Genomic DNA, 27,328 nt, shown 5'->3' on the forward strand with positions numbered 1-27,328 from the left:
ATTCTTCAATTTTTTAATATGGTGTATCACACTGATTGATTTGTGGGTATAGAAAAATTTGTGTATCCCTGGAATAAATCCCACTTGATCATGGTGTATGATCCTTTTAATGTATTGTTGAATTCAGATTGCTAGTATTTTGTTGAAGATTTTTACATCTATGTTCATCAGTAATTACTAGCCTATAAATTTCTTTTTTTGTGTTATCTTTGGTTTTGGTATCAGGGTAATGGCAGCTTCATAAAATGAGTTTGGGAGTTTTCCTTCCTCTGCAATTTTTTGGAACATTTTCAGATGGATAGGTGTTACCTCTTCTCCAATTGTTAGACAGAATTTACCAGTGAAGCTATCAGGTCCTGGACTTTTGTTTGTTGGCAATTTTTTAATCACAGTTTCAATTTCAGTGCTTGTGATTAGTCTGTTCATATTTTCTATTTCTTCCTCGTTCAGTCTTGGGAGATTGTACCTTTCTAAGAATTTGTCCATTTCTTCTAGGTTGTCCATTTTATTGGCATACAGTTGCTTGTAGTAGTCTCTTGTGAGCCTTCATATTTCTGTGGTGTCAGTTGTAACTTCTCCTTTTTTATTCAAATTTTATTGACTTGAGTCCTCTCCCCTTTTCTTCCTTGGTAAGTCTGGCTAAAAGTTTATCAATTTTGTTTATCTTTTCAAAGAACCAGCTTTTAGTTTTATTGGTCTTTGCTATTGTTTTCTTTGTTTCTATTTCACTTACTTCTGCTCTCATATTTATGATTTCTTTCCTTCTAGTAACTTTAGTTTTTGTTTGTTCTTCTTTTTCTATTTGCTTTAGATTGCTAATTTGAGATTTTTGAGCAAGATTGTTTATTTAAGATTTTTCTAGTTTCCTGAGGTAAGAGTGTATTGCTATAAACCTCCCTCTTAGAACTGCTTTTACTGCATCCCATAGGTTTTGGGTCATTGTGTTTTTATTTTTATTTGCCTCTAGGTATTATTTGATTTCCTCTTTGATTTCTTCAGTGATCCATTTCTTGCTTAGTTGCATACTGTTTAGCCTCCATATGTTTGTGTTTTTTACAGTTCTTTTCTTTTAGTTTATTTCTAATTTCACAGTATTGTGGGTGGAAAAGATGCTTGATGTGATTTCAGTTTTCTTAAATTTACTGAGTCTTGCCTTGTTGCCCAGCATGTGGTCAATCCTGGAGAATGTTCCATGTGCACTTGAGAAGAATGTGTATTTTGCTGCTTTTGGATGGAATGCTCTGTTAATATCAATTAAGTCTATCTGTACTAATGTGTCATTTAAGGCCTGTGTTTCCTTATTGATTTTCTGTCTGGATGATCTATCCATTGATTAAAGTGAGTTGTTAAGTTTCCCCACTGTTTTTGTGTTACTGTTGATTTCTCCCTTTATGGCTGTTAGTATTTGCCTTATATATTGTGGTGCTCCAATGTTGGATACATATATATTTCCAATTTTTATATCTTCTTCTTGGATTGATCCCTTTATCATTATGCAGTGGCCTTCTTTGTCCCCTATAAAAGTCTATTTTAATCTCTTTTTTGCCTAATATGAGTATTGCTACGCCAGCTTCCTTTTGATTTCCATTTACATGGAATATCTTTTTCCATCTCCTCACTTTCAGTCTGTATGTGTCCCTGGTCTGAAGTGGGTCTCTTGTAGATAACATATATATGGATCTTGTTTTTGTATTCATTCAACCAGTCTGTGTCTTTTGGTTGGAGAATTTAATCCACTTATCAATACATCCAAGGTAATTATCGATATGTGTGTTCCTATTGCCATTTTCTTAATTGTTTTGGGTTTGTTTTTGTAGGTCTTTTTCTTCCCTTCCTCTTTTGTTCTCCTCTCTTGTGGTTTGATGACCATCTTTAGTGTTGTGTTTGGGTTGCTTTTTCTTTTTGTGTGTTTATTTATTGTAGATTTTGAGTTTGCTGTTCTGATGAGGTTTTCATATAGCAGTCTATATATGTACAAGGTTGTTTTAAGTTGCTGGTCTCTTTCCTGCCTAGAGGAGTTCCTTTAGCATTTGTTGCAAAGCTGGTCTTGTGGTGCTGAATTCTTGAAGCTTTTGCTTGTGTGTAAAGCTTTTGATTTCTCTGTCAAAACTGAATAAGTGCCTTACTGGGTAGAGAATTCTTGGTTGTAGGTTCTTCCCTTTCATCACTTTAAATATATCATGCCACTCCTTTCTGGCCAGGAAAGTTTCTACTGAGAAATCAGCTGGTAACCTGATGGACGTTTCCTTGTATGTTATTTGTCTTTTTTCCCTTGGTGCTTTCAATATTTTTCCTTTGTCTTTAATTTTTGTCAGTGTGATTATTATGTATCTCGGCATGTTCCTCCTTGTGTTTATCCTACCTGAAACTCTCTGCACACCCTGAACTAGGGTAACTGCTTCTGTTCCCATGTTATGGAAGTTTTCAGCTATTATCTCTTCAAATATTTTCAGGTCCTTTCTGTCTCTCTTCTCTTTCTTGAACCCCTATAATATGAATGTTGGTGTGTTTAATGTTTTCCCAGAGATCTCTTAGACTGCCATAATTTCTTTTCATTCTTTTTTTCTTCATTTTATTCCATGGCAGTGATTTCCACCATTGTCTTCCATGTCATTTATCTGTTCTTCTGCCTTATTTATTCTGCTATTGATTCCTTCTAGTGTATTTTTCATTTCAGTTATTGATTATTCATCTCTGCTTGTTTTTTATTTAGCTCTTCTATGTCTTTGTTAAACATTTCTTGCATCTTCTTGAACTTTGCCTACATTATTTATCTGACCTCTTGGATCATCATCACTATCATTATTCTGAATTCTTTTTTCCAGAATGTTGCCTATCTCCACTTCACTTAATTGTTTTTCTGGAAGTTTAATCTTGTTCCTTCATCTAGGATATAATTCTCTGCCATTTCATTTGTCTTACCTTCTGTGATTGTAATTTTCATTCTGCAGGCTGCAAGATTGTAGGTTTTTTTTGCTTCTGCTGTCTGCCCTCTGGTGGATGAGGCTATCTAAGAGGACTGTGCAAGCTTCCTGATGGGAGTGACTGGTGGTGGGTAGAGCTAGGTCTCGTCCCTCTGGTGGGCAAGGCCACACTCAGTAAAACTTTAATCTCCTTGTGTGCTGATGAGTGGGGCTTATTGCCTCCCTCTTGGTTGTTTGGGCTGAGGGGACACAGCACTGGAGCCTTCAGGCTGTTTGGTGGGGCTAATGGTAGCCTCTGGAGGGTTCACATCAATGAGTACTTCCCAGAACTGCTGCTGCCAGTGTCTTTTTCCCCAAAGTGAGACATAGCTGCCCCCCCCCCCCCCCCGCAGAAGACCCTCCAATACTAGTAGGTAGGTCTGGCCCAGTCTTTTATGTGGTAACTCTTCCACCCCCCTCCCCAGGTCCTGGTGCACACAAGACTTGTGTGTGCCCTTCAGAAACAGAATTTCTGTTTCCCCCAGTCCTGTGGAAATCCTGCAATCAAATCCACTGGACTTTAAAACCATGCTCTCTAAGGACTCCTCCTCCCATTGCTGGACCCCCAGGCTTGGAAGCCTGATTTGGGGCACAGACCTTTCACTCCAATGGGAGAACTTCTGTTGTACAGTAAGTCCCCTATATACAAACAAGTTCCATTCTGAGTGCATATCCATAAGTCCAATTTGTTTGTAAGTCCTGCAAAGTTAGCCTACATACCCAACTAACACAATCAGCTATATAGTACTGTACTGTAATAGGTTTATAATACTTTTTACACAAATAATAAATGAGAAACAAATGCAAAAAATAAAGAAAACATTTTTAATCTTACAGTACAGTACCTTGAGAAGAAGAGTAGTACAGTACAACAGCTGGCATACAGGGGCTGGCATTGAGTGTACAGGCAAGAAGAGTTACAGACTGAAGGAGGGAGAGGAGATGAGAGATGGTGAGCTGAAGGATCATGAGCAATAGAAGATGGAGGGCAAGCTTCAGTATTATTCACACCTGATGTTGATGGCACAGGCTCTGGTTCCTTACCAGATTCAATTCTATCTACCTTCTTGAAAAGAAAATCCAATGATGTCTGCATAGTAGCTTTTTTTTCTTGTTATAGATGGCACAGTGGCACTGGATTGCATTCTAAACAGCTGCTGCAACCTTCATGTTCCATTCTGTATTCAAGTCATGTGCCTCAGAAAATAACAGTACTTCCTCACATAAAGAAAAATCCCCTTTCCATCTCCTGCATTATGAATCTCTTTGGTTCTTCAGTTACTTATTCTTCTCTCTCTTCATCCTTTCTCTGGGCCTCCAATTCCTGACACTTCTTGTCAGTACCATCTACATCACTGCTGCTTTTATGCTTGCTTCCGAACATCCTGGGCTTGAAATAAACATACTGTACTACTGCACTCTATATATTACTGTACAGTAAAGTACACAAAAACACAACTACTTGCAAAGGATGCAGCATGTGACAATGTATGCCAGACACGTGAACTAACTTAGGTGATTGGACATGTAGATGCACATTCACATCTTTAAAAGTTATCAACTTGAAGGTTTGTAATGGGAGACTGACTTTATAATTGTTTTCCAGTTTGTGAGTCACCTACCTAGCAGATATGGGATTTGATTTTATCACGATTGTGTCCCTCTTACCATCTCATTGGATGTCTTTGCATGTAGGGTAACTTTTTTGGTAAGTTCCATGTATTTTTGTCAATGATTGTTCAGCAATTAGCTGTGATTCTAGTGTTCTTATAAGAAGGGGTGAGTGCAAATCCTTCTACTCTGCTATCTTGAGCTAATTCAAGAGACTATCTTTTCTCCACTGTATATTATTTCCTACTTTGTCATATATTAGGTTACCATAGATGCATGGGCTTATCTCTGGACTTTCTATCCTGTTCCATTGATCTGTATTCTGTTTTGGGACCAGTACCATAGTGTTTTGATTACTGTAGCCTTGTAGTATACTTTGAAATCAGGGAACTTGATTCCTCCAGCTCTGTTTTTCTTTCCCAAGATTGCTTTAGCTATGTAGGGTCTTTTGTATTTCCATACAAATTGTAAAATTTTTCGTTCTAATTCTGTGAGAAATGCCATTGATAATTTGATAGGGATTGTTGCATTGAATCTGTAGATTGCTTTGGGTAGTATAGTCATTTTCATAAGGAAGACAGATGGTTGGCCAAAAAGCAGTTGAAAAGATGTTCAACATCACTAATTATTAGAGAAATGCAAATCAAATTACAGTGAGGTATCACTTCACACCAGTCAGAATGGCCACCATCAAAAAATCTACAAACAATAAGTGCTGAAGAAGGTGTGGAGAAAAGGGAATCCTGCTACACTGTAGGTGGGAATGTAAATTGGTACCACCGCTATGGAGAACAGGATGGAGGTTCCTTAAAAAACTAAAAATAGAACTAGTATATGACCCAGCAATCTCAGTCCTAGGCATATGCCCAGAGAAAACCATAATTCAAAAAGATACATCCACTCCAATGTTCATTGCAGCACTACTTACAATAGCCAAGACATGGAAGCAACCTAAATGTCTACGAAAAGAGGAATGGATAAAGAAAATGTACTACATATATACAATGGAATATTACTCAGACATAAAATAGAACAAAATAGTGCCATTTGCAGCAACATGGATGGACTTAGAGATTGTCATACTGGGTGAAGTAAGTCAGACAGAGAAAGAAAAATATCATATGCTATCACTTATATGTGGAATCTAAAAAAGGGTACAAATGAACTTATTTACAAAACAGAAGTAGAGCCACAGATGTATGAAAAGAACTTACGGTTACCAGGGAATAAAAGGGAGAGGGATAAATTGGGAGATTGGGATTCACTACTATATATAAAATAGATAACTAATAAGGACATACTGTATAGCCTAGGGAACTTTACTCAACACTCTGTAATGGCCTATATGTGAAAAGAATCTAAAAAAAGAGTGGACACATGTATAACTGATTCACTTTGCTGTACAGCTGAAACTAACAAAACATTGTAAATCAACTATACTCCAAAAAAAAAAAAAAAGTGAGGGAAATTAACATGTTAGTAATATATAAATGGCTGTTCTAGGATACTGCTTTGGGAAATGATTTCATGCTTAAGAATCAACTGTGTACTTGCTGAGTAACACTGTGTAGCTACTGCACTTATTCATCGAGGCTAAGAAATATTGATTATGAGTATGGTTGTTAGATGTAATGATTTCAAGAAAAACATGAGTGCTTAGAGTCAGAAAATGAAAATAGTAATATCTGAAACTGATCTATACTGATAACAAAAAGGGAATTATATAATAACATATTAAGCATATTTTGAGAGCCAAGATAGCACTCCAAAGAAAATTATCTGTTAAACAAACAAACAAACAAAAACAGTCTGGCAATTCAGAAGCCCCAGTGTACAGAGGAAGCGGGTAGGATGGCCTCACACAGATAGGATCATAGAACTCCCAGTCTGGCAGATGGTCAGAGAATAAAATATCAAAACTACAGACTTTTTCATTTCTACTAGACAACCATCCAAGTGACTGCCTAAAATATTTACTCACCCTAGATGGAGCAACTTTGTAGTTAACTTCAATTCAGCCTGGTTCTTTGAGAATACACTGTAACAGCATGTATGTACTGTTGCTGCAAAATCTGTCTAATGAGAAGTTATATTCTCTTCTACTTATCCCTTTCAATCTCCCCTCTATTGTCTTGATTGAAATAGAGCAATAAAGGAAGAAATATATCTAAAAAGTCATTTACAGAAGCCACAGGATTATAACTGTGGCCCTAGTTTCATTCCTAAGTATACATGGTGTATAAAGCCTTGAAATTCAAATAAAATGACTTTAAAAAGTCATTAAAATGCAAAGCTGCAACACTCATGGTATGATTTGCATCCTGTCTCTTGTTTTAGTTTCTCAGTCACCAAGGCAAAGAAAGAAGCCTAATAGTTACACTGTGAAATAAAAACTAATATTTTGCTCAACATAAGCACTGTTTACTGATGTTAACATTTGAGAGGAATATTTTTGAGTATTTGAATACTTGTAAGACACAAGTGTATACTTAGGACATCCTCACTAAGGTACCAAAAGTAGATAAAATAATGAATTATGAAACTGTTTCTTTTGTTGGGTGATTCAAGTTCAAAATATAATGTCTGAAAACACACATTATTAATACTTTCATGTATTAAACAATAGAATAATAAAATCCTTGGATCAAACTCTGTTGGGTTCAGAGTACATTTAATTTGAAGATATTGTTATTATCTATGCTGAGCTCAAGAGTACACATTCCACATAAGGGTGTCCTAAAGTACTAAACTCTATAAATGGACACATTTGTGATAGGTCTGGTATAGAGGTTGACAAATTATGTTACCTAAAGTAGATGTTTGTATAACTTGTATAACTATCAGATGATCCTTTTTCATTTTTTGTTTCTCATAACCAAAATTTGCCTGAATATTGAGTGACAGACTGCTTTAGATTAAAATCTATAGCAAGTACTGGGAGTAGGAAGAAAAAATTCTGTGTAGTTGATTAGGGATAGAATTATAAACTATGATACACTGAAAAAAAAAAGGGTGATACTCTATCCTTGAAATCAAGGAGTTTAAAAACCTGTGCATGGGTGTGTGTCAAGGGAATATTCAGACAAAGTCAAGATTTCTTCTCAGCAAGCAATTCCTTATTATTCCAATGTAAGGATATGTAAGGATAGTAGATTTAAAACAATTTAAGAAAATGAGAACTATTGACATTTTTGGTTCTGGCCTGATGCCCAGTAAAGTTTCCTAGAGAAAAAGGGGTGCAGATATAATGGCAAAATGATGGTCTTTGCTGTCACAACTACTTTCTTACTGACCTTTGCACAGATATTTCCTTAACTTTTCTAACGTTGAGCCCTAGAACTCTGAGATATGTTTAGTACTCAAAAAACATGGTCAGTAATTTTCTGGTGGCTAGAATACATGTAAGACATTCCTAAGTATACATTATCATTGCTTTCTAAAGTTGGTTTGCTATAATATTCACACAACAAGCAGGATTTCCCTCTAGGTGAGAAAAAGAGAGGGAGAGAGAGAGAGAGAGCGGGAGGAAGGAGAGCAGAGTGCCAGTAATGTGGTGCATATTAGATTAAGGAATAATTTGATGGCAGCAAGTCTAAATTACAGTAAAAATCAATTTCTTTTGGTAATTATTAAAGATATATGTAAATCTACTAAATTTAATAAAATGATGTAAACCAAAATTCCCTTAATTCTCCTGCCTTTTCTGAAATACCTAAAAATCCCTAGCAATATATTTATATAAATAAATTGTTGAGTAAGTAAATAAATCCCAAATCATTTATGTAATTAATCTGCTCTCAAGGAGATAGAGCATAACTCCCTGCTCCTTAAGTGTGGCTATCCTTAGGGCCTTTCTTTCAGAGAGCACGGTTTGGAAAAGAAGAAGAAAGAGTTATTTTACAGTCAGAAACCAGACAAAAAATACTTCTACCAACTAATCAAAATTGACATCAACAGTGATGAGTCATATTGATAGTTTGCACCCTCGATATGATGTGGTGAGACCAAAAGCCCATAATCTCAGTGTAATCATAATTAGACAAATCCCAATTGAGGGACAGTCTACAAAATACTTAACTAGTACTTTCAAAACTGTCGAAGTCATTAAAAACAAGAAAAGTCTGAGAAACTGTCACAGCCAAGGGTTGCCTAAGAAGATATAATGACTAAATGAAATGTAGTATTCTACATGGGATCCTAGAACAGGGAAAAAGGATAATAGGTAAAAAAGTAAGGGTATATGAGTAAAGTATGAACTTTTATTAATAATAATAGAACAATGTTGGTTCATAAATTTAACATATGGATCATACAATGTTAACTAGGAAAAACAAGTGTGTGCTATATGAAAAATGTATCTTTGCATGTTTTCTGTAAATCTAAAGTGTTTTATTTCAGTCTTTTTATGTGCATTTAAACTGATGTGTATAAATAAATATTTTGTAAAATTTTGATCATATTACCCATGTTTTATCTTTTTTAATAGACTGTGAATATTTTTGCACTTCAGTCAGTATTTGTTGAAAACATACTTTTTTTTTTTCATGGAAAGGCATTTTATTTTAAATATAGCAGTGTGTACATTTCAATATAATATACCAATATTTTAATAGTGGTTGTACTAGGTGATGGCATTATAGGTAATTTAATTTCTCTTTTATACTTGTATCTAGTACTGAACTAGGTGCTAGGGATTTAGAGTTGATCAAAACTCAATACCTGCTCTCCAAGTGTTCATAGGAGGAAGCAGTGTAGCAAGACACAAGTTGTGAAGCAAGCTTTAGATTTGAGTTCTATGCTATTATTTACCAGCTATTTAATTCTACAAGAGTCTCACTTTTTGTAAAATGGAGATTTTATACATTTAATATCATTTCAATAAACTCAATTTCAACAAATGAATAAATAAAATATTTTAAGAAAATAAGTTTATTTTTAAACCCCTACGAATTACTAAAATACTAATTTTTTACTTTGTTTTAATTCTAGTGTAGCACTGATATTATTTCTCTTTCTTTCCATTAAAGATAGATAGAGATAAATAGATGACAGGTAGCTAGGTAGGTAGATAAATAGATATGAGGGTGAGTCAAAAATTATTCACACTGGCTGACAGAATATTTCATTTACTTTATGGGTTTTATAGGCAGTTCTTGCACTTATCTGGTAAAATGCATTATTTTTTCAATATAACAAATTTTATAGATAAAATATGGTTATACAGCATAGTTGTTAATAGAATACAATTTTATTAAAATATGAACAGCACAGATTCATATTCTTCTATAATCTTCATGATTTGCTTCCCATAATATTTTACATATTTTCATTCCAATACAGTGAAAATTTATTATATTCTCTGGTAGGAAATCAGAGTTTGAGTCTACTGGTACATGATTGGAATACTCAGTAGCTTTGGCATTTACTTAAGGTGAGACTACAGATAATATAGCACACATTGGAGGTTCTGTATTCAAAAGTCAGTCCCTTCTTATTGCCTCAGATGACTGAAGGGAGAGTGACTCCAATTTCTATCAATGTAATTTGTGTAGGGTCAAAATCAAGCACTGGGGTTTTACTCCATTGCTAATTATTGGGTTAAGGCTCTGTCATGTTATAAAATTTTTGCCAAGGCAACATAAAGAAGGAGTTCTGGGTGACTTTTAGTAAAGATCTCTTTACTGATGCAAGAGAAATATATGGATACATTAAGGAATACTCTCACTTCTGATAGATGCTTTCCTGTCTGAATTTGAAGCTTGAAACTACGGCAACCCAGAGGGAAATAGGAAGGCTCTTGAAAAGATGGCTATGTCCTGATGAAGTGTTGAGCCCTTCATTTAATCAGTTCTGGGGAGAACAGTCCTCATCCTCTGACTTGTCAAGATTATAAATATTTTCTTATTATTAAAAAAAATTCTCAGGGTTTTCTTTAACTATAGTCATAGCTCCTTAGTTACCTAAAATTTCATCTAGGTGTCAGATATTTTTAAGCCAGTTTTCAATGGCACCCAAAGTAAAAACATGTAGGTTTTCCCTCTCCGTAAGTCTAAAGACATTTGTGAACATTAATGCCTTGAAATTTACCTTTGAATGGATGTATAGAATTACTTTTTTATCCACTAACAGTAGTCATATCTTTTTTTAGGTTCACTTTTAAGTCAAATACTTAGCAGATTTTTGCCTTTTTACCATCTAAATCTGCCAGAGAAATAGCCAGGTTATAGATACAAAGAAATATACCATGCATGAGGTAGCTCAATTTGTGTGCATTCAAGCTCAACATTAACTAATATTCCATTTGTGCCTTCTGGCTTTTACAAATGGATCATTTCAGTGGATATATTTCAAGTTGAAAAAAAAATAGAACATTTTTAACTGTTTGAAAAAAACACTGTTCATATCCTTCAAATTCACATCCAAAGTTACCATTAAGTAACTTTAAAAATTAGTCTATAGATAACCTGTGAAAATTTTCTCTCTCTCTCTCTTTTTTTACAAGAAAGGATGGTGAGATGCCCTGATAACATTTTACCTGAATTATTATAATGTATAATATTAGACCTGGTATTTGAATTTGGACTGAATAGCTTATTTCACTGCATAATATATATGAATCATAATATCTATGGATCACTTTGATTTGGGAAGGTAAATATACTAATACATACACACACACACACACACACACCATTTTATATGCTAGGTTTATACTTATAAGATTATTTTAACAACACTTTGGTGAAGTATTTTAAATTGGCAATAGTATATATAAAGTTTCCAGGACTATAATAATATGTTCCATATCTTGTAAATGTAAGAAAAAATGTACACATAACCATAGTTTCTCTAAATTATAATTTTCTATCTTTGTGATTTTGTTAGTAAAATTTGAATTAAAGCCCTCCGAAAAGATTTACAGGCACTAGTCAACTCAAATCATCTTTGTTAACAATTGAGTATTTTTTAACAGCTTTGTTGACGAATATTTGACATTTGATGAACTATATATATATATAAGGTGTACAATTTGATGTTTTGACATATGTATACATTACATAAAATCATTACCACAATCAGGACAATGACTATGTCTGTTACCACCTTGTTGCCTCTCCTTACCCCTAACCCATGCTCAGGTACTGATGGTCTGACTTATGTCACTCAGAATAGATAAGTTTGGACATTTAAGAATTTTAATTAAATTGGATAATAGAGTTATCTTTGATTTCTTACACTCAGCATAATTTTTCACTCAGCATAATTAATCATGTTTCCCATATTGATAGTTCTTTCTAATTTATTATTGAATAGTATTCCAGTAAATGGATAGGCTACAATTTGTTCATCCAATCACTTGTTGATGGATGTCTGCATTGTTTTCAAGGTTTGGTCATTACAAAATAAGTGTACTATACATATTCATGTATGAAGATTTATATCAACACATTCTTTTATTTCTCTTGGGTAAATACTTAAGAGTGAAATGGCTGTCATTTGAAAAGTGAAATTGTAAAACTGTTTTCCAAAATGGTTATACCATTTCACATTTCCACCAGCAGTTCTAATGCATGTGTAGTGGTATTTCATTGTGCTTCTTACCTTGCATTCTCCCAAACACTAATGATATTGATCATTTTACATTCATGTGTCTTCTTTTATGGAATGTCTACTTATATCACTTGCCCAATAATTTTTTTTATTATTGAGTTTGAGAGTTCTTTGTGTATTCTGGATACAAGCACTTTATCAAATATATGATTTTGCAAACATTTTTTCCCCATTCATGGTTCATCTTTTTGTTCCTCTACTGTGGTCACTTGTGGTGATTTCTATAAAGTCCAATTTAACATTTATTTTTCTTGTGGATTATGCTTTTTGAGGTTATATCTAAGAAATAATTAACTTAAAGTCACAAAGATTTCTCTTATGCTTCCTTAGAGAAGATTTATAGTTTTAAGTTTTAAATTTAGGATTATGAACCATTTTGAGTAAATTTTATACATTGTGTGGGGTATGGATTAAAATGCAACTTTTTCTACATGCCTATCTGCTTATACCAGCTGTTCAAAGACTATCCTTTCTCTGTTGAATTGTTTTTGTGCCTTCATAAAACTTACTATTTCTAGAGTCTATTCTTTTCCATTTATCTATTATCTATATTTAGACAAATAGTGATCCATTTTAATTACTGTAGCTTTGTAAAAAGTCTTATAACCTGGTAGTGACATTACTCACACTTTGTTCTTTTTCATTTGTTTTGGTTACTCTAGGCCATTGCATTTACATATGAACTTTAAAATCAGTTTTGCAATTTCTACAAAAACTCTGCTGGGATTTTGAATGTGATTATAATAAATCTATAGATTAATTTGGGGTCAAATAAAATCTTAGCAAAGTTATTTCTTCCAGCCCATGGGCACAATGTATCTCAATCATCACCCACCACACAAACTATTCTAATTAGAATGCTATGTTGGGACAGCCCCAAGACTAACCCTCCAGGTTTGATGTTTCATGAGAAGATGGCTCACAGGACTCAACATACAAACTAATGGCTTTGATTTGTTATATCAAAAGGATTCAAAGTATAATGAGGAAGGGGAAATGGTGCACAGGTTGTAGTCCTGGAGAAACCAGGAACAAAGTTCCAAGGTCGGCGTTCCAAGTAAAATAGAACAGGACACACTTAATTTCCTCTGCAGTGAGTTGTGACAAAGCCTGTGAGTTGTTGCCCACAAGGGAGATTCATTAGAGACTTGGTGCCCCAGGATTTTATTGAGGGCTGATCACATAGGCAGCCTCTGCTAAGTATATGCCAAAATTCAAGACTCCCAGAAGGAAAGCAGTTGTTAAGTATAAACCATGATGTTTACACAGTTTAGGCTCAGTGAGCCATTTGTATTACTGAATGGTGGGAACCCTCTTGAAATCTAAGTTTTCAGACACCAGTCAAGGGCAAATCTTGCAAGCAGGCCTTTTCAAGGAGAGCAGTTCAAGCCTGCTGTGTTAATTTTTTCCTGCACAGATGCTATTGAGAACAATTAATCAATTAAAATTAAAGTCACTCTCTGAATGTTCTGACATCACAGTAAAATTGTAATCTATAAAAACCATACCATCAGAATGTATCCTTTTTTAACTGATTTTCACATAATCTGTGCTTAAAAACATATAAACATCTTGTCGATAATCTTACTGAAAATTTTTAGGTAAAATTCCTCCAAAGGTCTTAAATCATGACATTTTAAATATATACATTTAAATTATATATGTAATTGTTATGCTTATAATCAATTGTACATAATAACAGATTTTATTTTACTGTGATCTCTATATTATATATTTTTTATTTTTATAAGTGTAAGTACACATTTCATAAATCATTTAAAATCTACATGAAATATATGTTTCTATAATTTGTAGAATACTTTATTTTGATGCCTACTATAATATTCCATAAACTTTAACATATATATCTATAAATTCACTAATATGATTAGTCTTAAAATAATTTAAACTGGTATGAATCCTTCAACTTCAGGTTAAGATGTTGTTTGACATTATTATTGAATAACAAGGTTACTGATAATGTGAAATATAAGCACCTCAAATAATTTTATTAGTATAGGCATATGTCTCCTCTGTCAAATTGATAATGATACCCAATGTCCTACTAGTTGATAATATCTGAGCAGGGTCCTTGTGCATTTATTAAAATCTTGGAATTTTAACTATTTATAACTTTTATTGTTGATAGTGTCCCTCTTTTATACCAAACTAAACTTTAGGTAGCTAATTTAATTGGAAATCAATGTAATAAAAAATTAATTTCCTTTCAATTTATTGTATCCACTTTACTTTTCTTTCTTCTTCATCAAATCCCTGTTATACTTGGAAATATGCATTAGATTCCTTTGCTTTCTTATTCTTTCAATGAAACTCATAAATAAAACATAATGCTCTTCATCTATTAAACATGTTAAGTTATGGGTGAAATGTCATTTTGAAAGCAAAGTTATCCCTCACGCAACAGCTTACTTATTAATTATAAAGGGAAAACTTTCTTTAAAATGAAGATATTTGGCAGACAGTATTTTAAACAAGGTGCCAAATTTAACACCAACAGTGGGATATACTGATATTATGAACCTCTCCGTATATAATCTCTGAAAAGCGTACAACATCACCTGTACAATCTCACTGCCAAAAAGGTTTCAGCTAAATCTAATCATGGGGAAAAAATATGACTAACCCAAATTGAGGAATTGTACAAAACATGGTCTGAACTCTTCACTGATGTAAATGTCACAAATAACAAAATGGCTGGGATACTCTTCTAGATTAAAGGAGACTAAAGGGATATGAGAAGTAAGTATAATGTGATGAGAAATAAATATAATTGATTCGATTCTGAATTTAAAAATGAAATCTATAAAGCATCTTAATTGAACATTTGGGGAAATTTTCACTATAGCAAATACTATTGTATCAATTTCTTGAGTGTAAAGAATTAAATTCATGAGTGGCTATTTGGGAGAAAGCTCTGTTCTTAGAGACACACACTGAAGTATTCAAGGGTGAAATACACGTTGCTTAGAAGTACTGTCAAATAATTCAGCAACTACAGCATAAACACATACACACATATAGATACATATAGCAAAATGTTAATGCTTGGTGAAATTAGGTAAAAGGTATTTAAGTGCTTATTCTACTATTCTTGCAAATTATTGTAAGTTTTTAAAAATCCGGAACAAAAACTTTGGTGTGAGAAAATATAAAGGCATTCTGTTTATGAAGAGTTTTCTTAATAAATATGTTGTCCTTGGAAGTTGAATTCTTGAAAGTAGACAACTTCTCTAACATGTCATAAAAATAAATGCTAATGATGGAAAAAAGAGAAATCTAAGAAAAGATTACAGTAGCATTGCAAAGTGAGAAAATATATTCTAGCTGGATTATCAATTTAGGTTCAGATCATTTTTAGAAGATTGGACTAATGTTTTGAGTAATAGAATGGTACGTGTTATTTCATGTTTTAAACAGTTTCATAATTCTTTTCACTTAATGTTTAGGTTGCTTGGAATTAAAGGAAGAAACCATTGAAAACCTTCTTGCTGCAGCTTGCCTTCTTCAGCTTCCTCAAGTCGTAGAAGTGTGCTGTCATTTCCTCATGAAGCTCTTGCATCCATCTAACTGTTTAGGAATCCGAGCATTTGCAGATGCTCAAGGATGCATTGAATTAATGAAGGTGGCCCACAGCTACACAATGGTAAGGAAATTTAATTTTTAAATAATAGAGACATAGCTGTATTATCAGAGGTTACAATAAGTACTGTCATTGCATTGAACAACTTTTTAACATTTAAAATTAGTTTTGCATTTTTTGCACACTTTTGTCATGGGACACAATGTACCATATAGAATTTAATAATCTCAAAGTAAAAAAGATGTAACACAATGGACTTTATCATTGCTTTATGGCTTTATTTACATTTTACAGACAATAGAGATATAGATATTGACTACTCAGGATTTACATTTATTTATTTATTTATTTATTTATTTATTTATTTATTTATTTATTTAGTTTGGCTGCCTTGGGTCTTTGTTGCTGCTTTTGGGCTTTCTCTACTTGTGGCAAGTGGGGGCTACTCTTTGTTGTGGTGCATGGACTTATTGCGGTGTCTTCTCTTGTTGTGGAGCAGGGCTCTGGGAGTGCAAGCTTTAGTAGTTGCAGCATGTGGGCTCAGTGGGCTCAGTAGTTGTGGCATGTGGGCCCCAGAACACATGGGCTTCAGTAGCTGTGGTGTGCGGGCTCCATAGTTGTGGTTTGCAGGCTGTAGAGCACAGGCTCAGTAGTTGTGGCGCATGGGCTTAGGTGCTCTGGGGCATGTGGGATCTCCCTGGACCAGGGACCAAACCTGGTCCCCTGCATTGGCAGGCATATTCTTAATCACCTCACCACCGGGGAAGTTCAAACAACTCAGGATTTTAAATGCTGCTGAAAAGATTTTTTCTTAATTGCTCTTGGCGTATCTATCTTTTTATTGAGACATCCACTTCTACAGCTGCTCCTTTTTTCCCCTTTTCTTTCTAGTTAAGAGCTAGCAGTTTATGCCACAAACATTTTTCTTTTGCATTTTCCTAACAACTTCTCTACCATGCACTAAGTTGTATCAACCAACATTCAATGTTGAAGTCCTCCCCCAGATATGATGTTATTTGGAGATGGGGACTTTGGAGGTAATTAAGTGTATGTGAGGTCATCTTGGTTGGCCCCTCATGATGAGATTAGTGCCCTTGTAAATATATGATATGGAATATCAGTCAGTAAATAGTCCTAAAATACTATAAGCCTATTTTATATTTTTCTCTTTGATTTTTTGCTATATATATATAACTGTCTATAGGTGTAGGTATTTTAATCTTTATAAGAGATGTTAAAAACATTTGAATTTTACACTTTAAATGTGTGAATTTTATAGTGTTTTTTAATGTTATCTGCCTTCTATAATTGAATAATCAGTTACAACTGTTTCATACCCATTTCATATATTAGAAATAATCATTCTAAAAGCACTTAATAAAAAAAAAAAGCACTTAATACAGTGCCTGGACTATAGCAAGCTCCATATAAAGTGTTAGCTATTTTTCCTATTGTTATTATTATTAACATTATTAATGATTTGATTTTTATTACTGTAACAACCAATTGTAAAGTACAGAACTTTCACTTTTCAACTCAAGGGAAGACTTTATATAAAATAAATGTCACACAGAGTGAAGTAAGTCAGAAAGAGAAAGACAAATATTGTATGCTAACTCACATATACGGAATCTAAAAATGGTACTGATGAACTCAGTGACAAGAACAAGGATGCAGATGCAGAGAATGGACTGGAGAACTTGAGGTTTGGGGGCGCGGGGGGTGAAGGGGAAGCTGAGACGAAGCGAGAGAGTAGCACAAACATGTATATAGTACCAACTGCTAAATAGATAGCCAGTGGGAAGTTGTTGTATAACAAAGGGAGTTCAACTCAAGGATGGAAGATGCCTTAGAGGACTGGGATGGGGAGGGTGGGGGGGACTCAAGGGAGGGTGGGGGGGGGAGTTGAGGGAGGGAGGGAATATGGGGATATGTGTATAAAAACAGATGATTGAACTTGGTGTACCCCCCAAAAAATAATAAGTAAATAAATAAATAAATGAATCACATCAAGCTTTACAGTTGCTATTTATTTAAAAGCTCTTATTTTGAGATTTAATACCTTTTCAAATTATTATTGACAGTCAGGCATTTTAAAGTCTTCTCATTCTTATTCTTAGACAGAACCTCAATATTATTTTAATTTTCTTCTTTAATCCATTAAGCAGATTAGTAAATTAAATGAAAATGTAGAAATAAAAGGAAGGAAATACATGCTTTGTAATTTTATTGTCAAATTCTTTTTTTGAAATATTCCATGACAGGGCACAGTGCTACTATTGAAATTATATGAACCATATAAGATCAATATAAACAAATACTTCATCAACCAAAATATCAAAGTCCAACTGCAATCATTTAATTATGCACATTTCATTACACTTAGGAATTCCTGGCTTAGCTAAGCCAAAGAACAATATGCTTCCATATCCAGAGGGATAATGGTCCCTTCTGGTCTAGTTCAAAATTATTAATTTAGTAATAAAAATGTTTTGCTTGCAGCTGCTTGGACTGATCTGCAATTTATCACACAATAGTAACAATATATTTTAAATACTTTAAAATGTATGCTCTATGGTAAAATATATGTAAAACAGAAATATCAAAGAGTTCTAGCTAAGATACTTAACATTCTAAATAACTTTAATTTATTTTTGAGACTATGAATCGATCATGTGTTGTGTCATGTCTGTTGAAATTAAAATGATTTCAAATTCTTTTGGAAACATGAAGCTCCAGTGTTCTCCAGATGCTCATGGGTTACTATTTTAGTGAAGAAAATTTACTGACCAGTTGTCTTCCTAGATTATGATCTTCTCTCAATTCTAACAATTTAAAATGAGTGTTTGTATCTGATATTATAATTTCTCACCACATATTTGCTTCTGATCCATATTTAATCCTGCATATCTCCTCATCTAATCTATTCACTGTGTGCTTTGACAACAAAATTATTATGCTATTATTTTCCTCTTAACTGCTTCAATAACTAATTATCTCAGATTTTCTACTACCTCTGGCACTGAATTAATTTATTGGGTCTAAATAGGTGTTCTTTACTTATAAGTAACATTCTTTTCTAATTTTCAATTTCCTTGCCAAAATATTTTAGATATGAACTTGATCTTCAACATTCAGATCTTAACTTACTGTCTGTATGCCTTTGCTTTTTGTATGCTTTGCTATGTTTCCTTTGGAAATTTAACTTATTTATTTGGCTTCAGCTGTTGATTTTCTGTGATGATTCCAAAATCTATTCAGGGAAGGTGACCCTGCTTGGCAGTGCTTCATGTACAAATTACTGGAAAATTTTAATTGCAAGCTCAATATTAGGCAGAAGTGTGAAATAAATTCAAAAACATTAAACTTTGACTGTGTGAATAAACAGATAGCAACAGAATAATTGAAGGCAATAGTTCCCCTGTACTCTATTAGTCAGAGTTCATTATGAGACTTGTTCTTAATTCTGGACATCATGTTTTAAAAATATTAGAGAGTGACAAACAGAAATAGATGAGAATAACAAGAATAGTAAACATTTTATAATCATATCATATGAAGAAAAGTTAAAAATACTTTGGTTCCTGTGGCTGAATACTATCACGGTATGAAAGTAGGTATCTTCATGTATTTGATAGAATGAGCTTGCGTTTAAAACAGTACTGTTTAAGTGTTTTCTCATTCTGTTTTTCATTTTAGTAGTACAAACTTCTACTTCAGTCTTCTGATTTTTCTTTTTATGATGATTTGTTTATTTCTACTGATCATCAGCCTCACTTCCTTCCAAGGTCAGCTTTGCCTTTAGAGGAGACTGCTGGATCTTCATTTTTAAGATATCCTCTCTCCATAAGATTCTGAGTTAGAGTTTGCCAATAAGAGGCATTCATGCAAGGTATAGAAGGTGTAAGAGAAGAAACCATTATTTCTCCACACACAGATGCAGGCAGATATGTGGACAGTGGAAAATTGAATTAACTTCTAAGTGAGCCCTTGAAAACAATTGGCTTCACTTCTGTAGACTAAGACAGTTGATGGGAAACTTTTGGAAGTTCTTGAGCAACTCTGTGGCTTTGCAGAACACTTTTCAGAACATTTCACATTGAACAGAAAGTTGAGATCATTAGCAGAAAGTTCCCTGACCTTCACTTTCACAGCTCTTTCAAAGGCTATTTAGGCCTCCATCTTACATAGAACACAGAGTGGCTTGTTTTCCTAATTCAAGGAGGTCTTAAACACATACCCGAAAATAGCAGGTTTAAACTCCATAGTTTGATAGATGTGCTTCTTCACACCTAACTTCTGAACAACTGCCTGGGCATTTTTAAAAAAAATACATTGAATTAATTCCACCCCTTCTAAATATGTGCCACGAATTCCCTTCACTTGCACTTTACTCAGGATTGTTCTCTTGCCTGGAATCTCTGGTATCTAATTCTAAATAACCCCTCAGTTTCCAGTTTAAGTTTATCCATACCTAAGAAATATTTTAAAACTTTTCATGGCTTTCTCTCCCTCATTTACATTCTTAGTATTCCTTTTCTTAGGATTATATGATGTCACCATAAATTTTCTTGAGCAATTATCTTTTATGTCTTTACAACTGGTCTTCACAACTATATTGCAACTTTTGTGACAGAGAACAAGTATTTTCATTGAAATTTGTTTTGTCCCAACAAATTATCAGCACCTATAATATATGAATTAATTCCTTCAGTTCCCTTAGATATTTAGAATTGTGATTCACATAACTCCTGAAATCAGTCATTCAACGAGACTACCCATGGTTTTTCTCAAACTTTCTTTCCAAACATATTTCCTATCATTATTTTCCCTATTCACACAATTGTAGCCACACTCTGATCTTCTTGCTGTTTTTTTGAAAACAAACATAATATCACCAGATGACCTTTTTGCTTTTCTTTCTTGCCTCTGCCAGAAACACTCTTCTACCAAATATGTATATCCTTTCTCTGCTTCATTCAGCTTTCTGCTCAAAAGTCACTTCCACAGAGATCTCTTCTCTGAGTATTCTATTGAAAGTGACATTACCTTCAAAACTCATTTCCTTACACTTTTATATCCTTTAGAGTACTTTAATTCCCACTTTTATACCATTTATTTGTTGTTAAGTATTATTATCTACTTCCCCATTAATGTGGTAGCTCCTGATAGCATTTGTTTAACTTTCTACAACCTGGAAACCTAGATAGAGGTCTGTACCTAGCATTCATTGTTGGGGAGGGAGGCGGGTGGTCATTGCTGACTGCTATGTACTGGGAGCTGTAGAAGGTGACCTGGGGATACAATGGGGACCAAAATAGGCATATATTGGCCTTACAGTCAAGATGAATATGTTGTAGCAATAAATTATCACATAAATTATCACATAAATTTATAATTATAAATTATAATTTACATGTATGGTAAATACTACAAAGGAAAATTATAGGATGCTACAGGAGAGTAAAACAGGGAAAGTCTCTTTAAGTAAGTGATGCAAAAACCAAGTTGTAAACTATGAAGCATAATTAGTCAAGTGAAGAGTTGGTTAAAGAATATTCATGACACCCATGCACCTATGGTCAACTAACCTACAACAAAGGAGACAAGGATATACAATGGAGAAAAGACAGCCTCTTCAACAAGTGGTGCTGGAAAAACTAGAGAGCCACATGTAAAAGAATGAAATTAGAACACTCCCTAACACCATACACAAAAATATCTCAAAATGGATTAAAGACCTAAATGTAAGGTCAGACACTATAAAACTCTTAGAGGAAAACATAGGTAGAACACTCTTTGACATAAATCACAGCAAGATCTTTCTTGACCCACCTCCTAGAGTAATGGAAACAAAATCAAAACTAAGCAAACGGGACCTAATGAAATTTAAAAGCTTTTGCACGGCAAAGGAAACTATAAACAAGATGAAAAGATAACCCTCAGAATAGGAGAAAATACTTGCAAATGAATCAACAGATAAAGGATTAATCTCCAAAATATATAAATAGTTCATGTAGCTCAGTATCAAAAAAACAAACAATCCAATCAAAAAGTGGGAGGAAGACCTAAATAGGCATTTCTCCAAAGAAGACATGCAGATGGCCAAGAGACACATGAAAAGCCGCTCAACATCACTAATTATGAGAGAAATGTAAATTAAAACTACAATGAGGTATCATCTCACACCAGTTAGAATAGGCATCATCAGAAAATCTGCAAACGGTAAATGCTGGAAAGGGTGTGAAGAAAAGGGAACTCTCCTATACTGTTGGTGGGACTGTCAATTGATACAGCCACTATGGAGAACAGTATGGAGGTTCTTTGATAAACTAAAAATAGAATTACCACATGACCCAGCAATTCCACTACTGGGCATATACCCAGAGGAAACAATAATTCAAAAAGACATACACACCCCAATGTTCATTGCAGCACTATTTACAATAGCCAGGTCATGGAAGCAACCTAAATGTCCATCGACAGATGCATGGATAAAGAAAATGTGGTAGATATATACAATGGAATATTACTTGGCCATAAAAAGGAATGAAACTAGGTCATTTGTAGAGACATGGATGGACCTAGAGACTGTCATACAGAGTGAAGTACGTCAGAAAGAAAAAACAAACATCGTATATTAACATATATATGTGGAATCTAGAAAAATGGTACAGATCAACTAGTTTGCAAGGCAGAAACAGAGACACAGATGTAGAGAACAAATGTATGGACACCAAAGGGGGAAAGCCAGGGGGGTTGGGGTGGGATGAATTGGGAGATTGGGATTGCCATATATACATTAATATGTATGAAACAGGTGAATAATAAGAAAGAAAATATCAAATTGTACACTTTAAAAAAATATGCATGACATAAGGAAATGAATGTACCAATGATCTGAGGTGGGAAGGTTCTTTTTTCTTTTTAAGGAAATTCAGGTGTGATGGAATGGTGGGAAATGAAAAGAAGAGGTGTAAATAATGTGCTTGGAGATTTTGGCAGAGCAAAATTTTGCAGGGTTAAGGCTACTTTGTTAAATTCTTGGGGTTTTATATTAAAATCATGGTATAACATTGAAAGTTTTTGAGAAAGTAAGAGCCAAGATTTAATTTTAAGACTAATCACCAGATTGGCATTAGGACAAGGCAAGAAGAAAGAATGAGAATAAGGCTGGTACTTCATTAGAGGCCTATATGGATATTTACATACACATACTGGGTGAGTGAGAAATTAAAAGAGAAACTGAGGTAACGTTAGCTTCTGCCATTTTGTTTGATGGCAATACTTATCACTACTGGTGCTGGTGGTGCATGAGTTAACTATGTAGTGTATGTCAGGCATTGCTCTATATTTTAAGCAAACTTTTTACATTTATTCCTAACTCCTGCAAGGTGTGTGCTATATCTATTCTAAGAGTGGTAAAATTAAAGCTTAGGGAAATTAAATAATTTACTCAGGAACAATAGATAGAATGCACTAGAATGGGAATTTAAGCCTGGTACTGTCTTACTACAAATTTCAAGCTCTATCAAATATGCTAATAAATTTACATTTTACCCAGAATATCAAGTTGGATTTCTAATATCCAGAATATTTCAAAACATGGATTACTTGAAACAAATGGATACTATAAACCTGAAACATAGATGAGACCAAAGAATTCCATGAAGATTTTGCTACTCAGTTTTTTCATTCCCCTGCTCAGTGCTTCACTTTCTGCCCAGTGCTACCAGCATGGCTTAGAACATTCCACAGTGTTTACGCTAGAGGCAGAAGCAGTGGCAACAAAGCTAATTAGAGGCTGCTATGTTCAATCAGTAGCTTTGAAAGGAAGGCATGTCAGAGCTAGAGCATAAAGCCTTCCAACTCAGTATAAGAGCCGTGGCCCTTTCAGAGTCGAGGATGCTAAAAACTCTGTACATGGTTCACTTGTCCTTCAGAGCCATTAAAGCAATGCCAGAGAAAATGAACAAACTTTATTTATGCGGTTTCTGTTTATGGTTTTGAAATACCTGACATTTCTCATGGTTTCTAGCCAACAGCATGCTTTTTTAAAAATCTTTACCAATAACCCATCTAATAAACCATAAATTAGAGTTTGCCTGGGAGAACAAATGGAATTTAAATATCTTTGTTTTTCTATATCGTCAAAGTAGAGTTCACTTCATCCATATTTTGGTCAGGACTACTATGTGATATATTAGTACTAAAACTTGCTTTGAATGTTCTTTTTTTCTTTCATTCATTGCTTTGTGTTAGTCTTTTTGAGTATCTCATATTACATACACATCGTGAGTAATGAGTTTGTCTGTATATAAATGTCAACTTGAAAATTAGCCAAGTTTGCTTTTCAGAATTTCTTTGTAAATTGATAAGAAGTGAAGGTGCTGAGTGAGTACAGTGAGTGGCTTGGAGGACAGCTGCCACCAATGCTTAATGCTCACAAGCAGTAAGGAAGCATGTGGGGGCCTGTGTAGAAAGGAACCTCCTCTTGTCCTGTTTTATGATTTTCTTTACTTGCTTTGTCCCTAAATTAGACAGACAGCTCTACACAGGCAATTTTCATTTGTGTTCTAACTCACAGTCGTTGGTAAAATTCTAGTCTATTAGCTAAGACTGGAAGTTGATTTGAGTGAAGGAGTTTTTAAAAATTGCCTTTAAATTGTTTAGTGTTGTACATAAACAGGATATTCAGATTACAGGATATTTGGATAAACTGGTAGAGATGTATAATAGATAGCAATATTATAACAAGTAATTATTCACTCATTGCAGTGAGTGCAGTTTGACTATATAGAACTTTGTAATTTTTATGATTCTAGAAAATAACCACAATGAAATGTGCATTTATGACAGTTTCAAAGACTATTTAAGCATAATTACAGAGATCCAATGAAAATTATAAGCCTTTTAAGGGTTCCTTTAGGCACAGTCCATTTCTTCTATTCAGATGCTCTTCGAATATGTTTCCATTTTAGACTTTCATATTCAAACCAAAGACATTCTGTTTTAAGAAATGCATCCTTCTGCCTTGTTGTTGTTGATAATAGTGAAGATATAATATTAATCTACTTGAAAAACATTCCATTCATTGTAAGAATTCTTTCATTTGCATACTCTAATTTTATTTTCATTTTCTCCTACTGAGCCATTTCTAAAACACAAAGATTCAGCACAGAGCTGTATAAAGTCATACCACACGCAAACACACACACACACATGTGTGCACACACGCAAAATCTGCTATTAAAATTATTAAAATGTATTAGTTTTTTCTATTGTCTAGCAGATTTACATTTTTGTAGAGTTACTATACATCTTGAATTGAGGCTGTGGCAACAATATAACTAGCAAAATTCCAAGAAGGAACATTAATGTTAAAAAGTATCCTATAAACCCACATCTAAAGGATTCTCATAGTCACCTGTAAGTAGTCCTTTAGTGTTTGTTTCAATCTTTTAATCTATAGAATTTCCTTCTGTGATAAATAATATTTCTACTTTATTAGACTAGCTCAAAAAGGGCTTCCTAGGTGATGTCAGAAGAAGGAAAAGCCAGAAATATTTTGGTTACAGTGCCCTTTAATTTTGCAAAGCACAGTTCTTCAAGAATGCAATCAATAATTTGCTTTGTTCTGATTTTTTAAATGCCTATGAAAAAGCCTGATTTTGTGTGCATATAAAAGTCTCACTTTATTACAAAAATTTGCACATCATGAACTAATGTTATAAAATATTTACATTTTCTGATGAGGTAATGAATCACATATCATGGAACTAATTTCTTTTTATGCTTCCCTTTTAGATTTTTCTTCCAATGTCATTTCTGTTAAGGACTATACTTGTGCCTAAAGATCTTTATTAGATTTTTTTTTAAATGGGAATAAAAGAAAGAGGGATCAATTATAGTTCACAAGAAAAATGGTAAATCAATCCTTGCCTGAGGGGAAGCCTAGTCTGCCATTTGTACACAGGGCAGCATAGAGATGGTGAAGATCATTTCCTTAAAAAATTACTTTCAGAATGTATTGTACAACTAGATACAATTCAATGGAAAAAATAACTTTTAATAGAGTATCAGATGTTCCTCCCAGACCCCAAGTTACTGTAAGTATATTAAATTTTCTGCACAGAGCTAGACTGCATGTTCCATGAGGTTATAAACTGCATCTGACTTTTTCACTGCTGTGCTCTTGGTTCTTAGGATAGCACCTTACTCATTGTAGACACATGAAAAAGATGTTTGAAAGAAAGAATAAATGGTTTGACATATTAGTAATTTGAAATAGCATTAAAAATTTACCAATTTAAATACAATATTATGGATATTAATAAATTGAAGTGATGTATATTATCTCTATTCCACAATAATTAAAAATATTTATATGGTGCCTAAATTTACTTTTCATAACTCTTTATTAAAATGTGTGCATTAACAAATAAATACAAACAGAATGTACCATAATCTTTAGAGTTCACTAGCTTTTTTTATCAGCTATTTCAGAACTGTTTAAAAGGTAACATTATTCCACCTACTGTGTATGTATATTTTTAAATTAAGATAAATTTTCACTGGACCTATTTCATATTCAGTGCCTATATTTAATATTTTTAAGTATTTCTAATAAAAGCTGTTCATATTTAAATTTAGTTTTCATTGAAGGTCACTATGCTATCCAGGAATAAATATAAAACCTGGTGGTTTAACAGAAAGGGCACATACTATGATGAATTAATAGTGGGTTAAATGTATCCTATTGTCATATATGATTGCAGATTATATAAAATAACACATCATCGTTAAAAATTGCTGGATAATAGCACATTATTTACCAGAGATGTATTAATACATCTTTTGTTACCTGAATGTTATTGACCTGAGACCTATCTATACATTTTTAGAAAGTGATACAAGTAACATCACCCTGTAAAGTTGTTAGAGCTTAAAATTGATAAAGCATTCATTATAAAACTTATCATTGCTGTTATCATTCACATTTTGCTCCATTAGATTTTTGTTCCAACCTTGTGTGTATTATAAACGTTAAATTTTCAAAAATGATGCATCACAAAATTTTGAGTGAAGAAGAATTTTTTGGTGAATTTTATGCAGATACTTTCTCTCATTGTCTGAGCAACATATATACTGGTGTCTCAGAAGATTCTAGTTCTTCAGAATATAGTTCTGATTTAGACGATATGAATATTAGACCTACGAAAGGACAAAAAACCTTAGTGATTGATTCTGATAGGGAAAGTGAAAATGAAACTCACGGTGATGGAGATGCTTCTTTGCTTTTACAGAAGAGTGGATGCAAGACAAGATTTCATGAAAATTAGAAGACTTTACAGGTGTGTCAGGTGTAATTATTGAATGTAATAATCCGCAAAGTGTTAGTGAAAAAACAGAATTAATTTTTTGTTGGCCAAAATAAAAATCGCCAGCCACAGGTGTTAATTTCTGCAGAAATCCCCTGGTCAATAATGAGATAGTAAGCAGAAATTGTCAAAGCTTTGATGAATGAAATGTAGATCCTGAC

The 27,328-nt window shown here is 33.6% G+C and overlaps 1 protein-coding gene across 2 annotated transcripts in view; it reads left to right on the plus strand.

The window, feature by feature from the left end:
- The window catches only part of KLHL1 (kelch like family member 1), a 365,245-nt gene that overhangs the window by 145,038 nt on the left and 192,879 nt on the right, over positions 1-27,328 (plus strand). For both annotated transcript variants that reach the window (XM_057707953.1, XM_057707954.1), the window contains one exon: positions 15,653-15,849. In XM_057707953.1, the coding sequence (XP_057563936.1) occupies positions 15,653-15,849 (197 nt within the window). The remainder of the gene's footprint in view (positions 1-15,652; positions 15,850-27,328) is intronic.

The sequence above is a fragment of the Hippopotamus amphibius genome, chromosome 14, assembly GCF_030028045.1.
Source record: "Hippopotamus amphibius kiboko isolate mHipAmp2 chromosome 14, mHipAmp2.hap2, whole genome shotgun sequence".
In the NCBI taxonomy this organism is placed as follows: Eukaryota; Metazoa; Chordata; class Mammalia; order Artiodactyla; family Hippopotamidae; genus Hippopotamus; species Hippopotamus amphibius.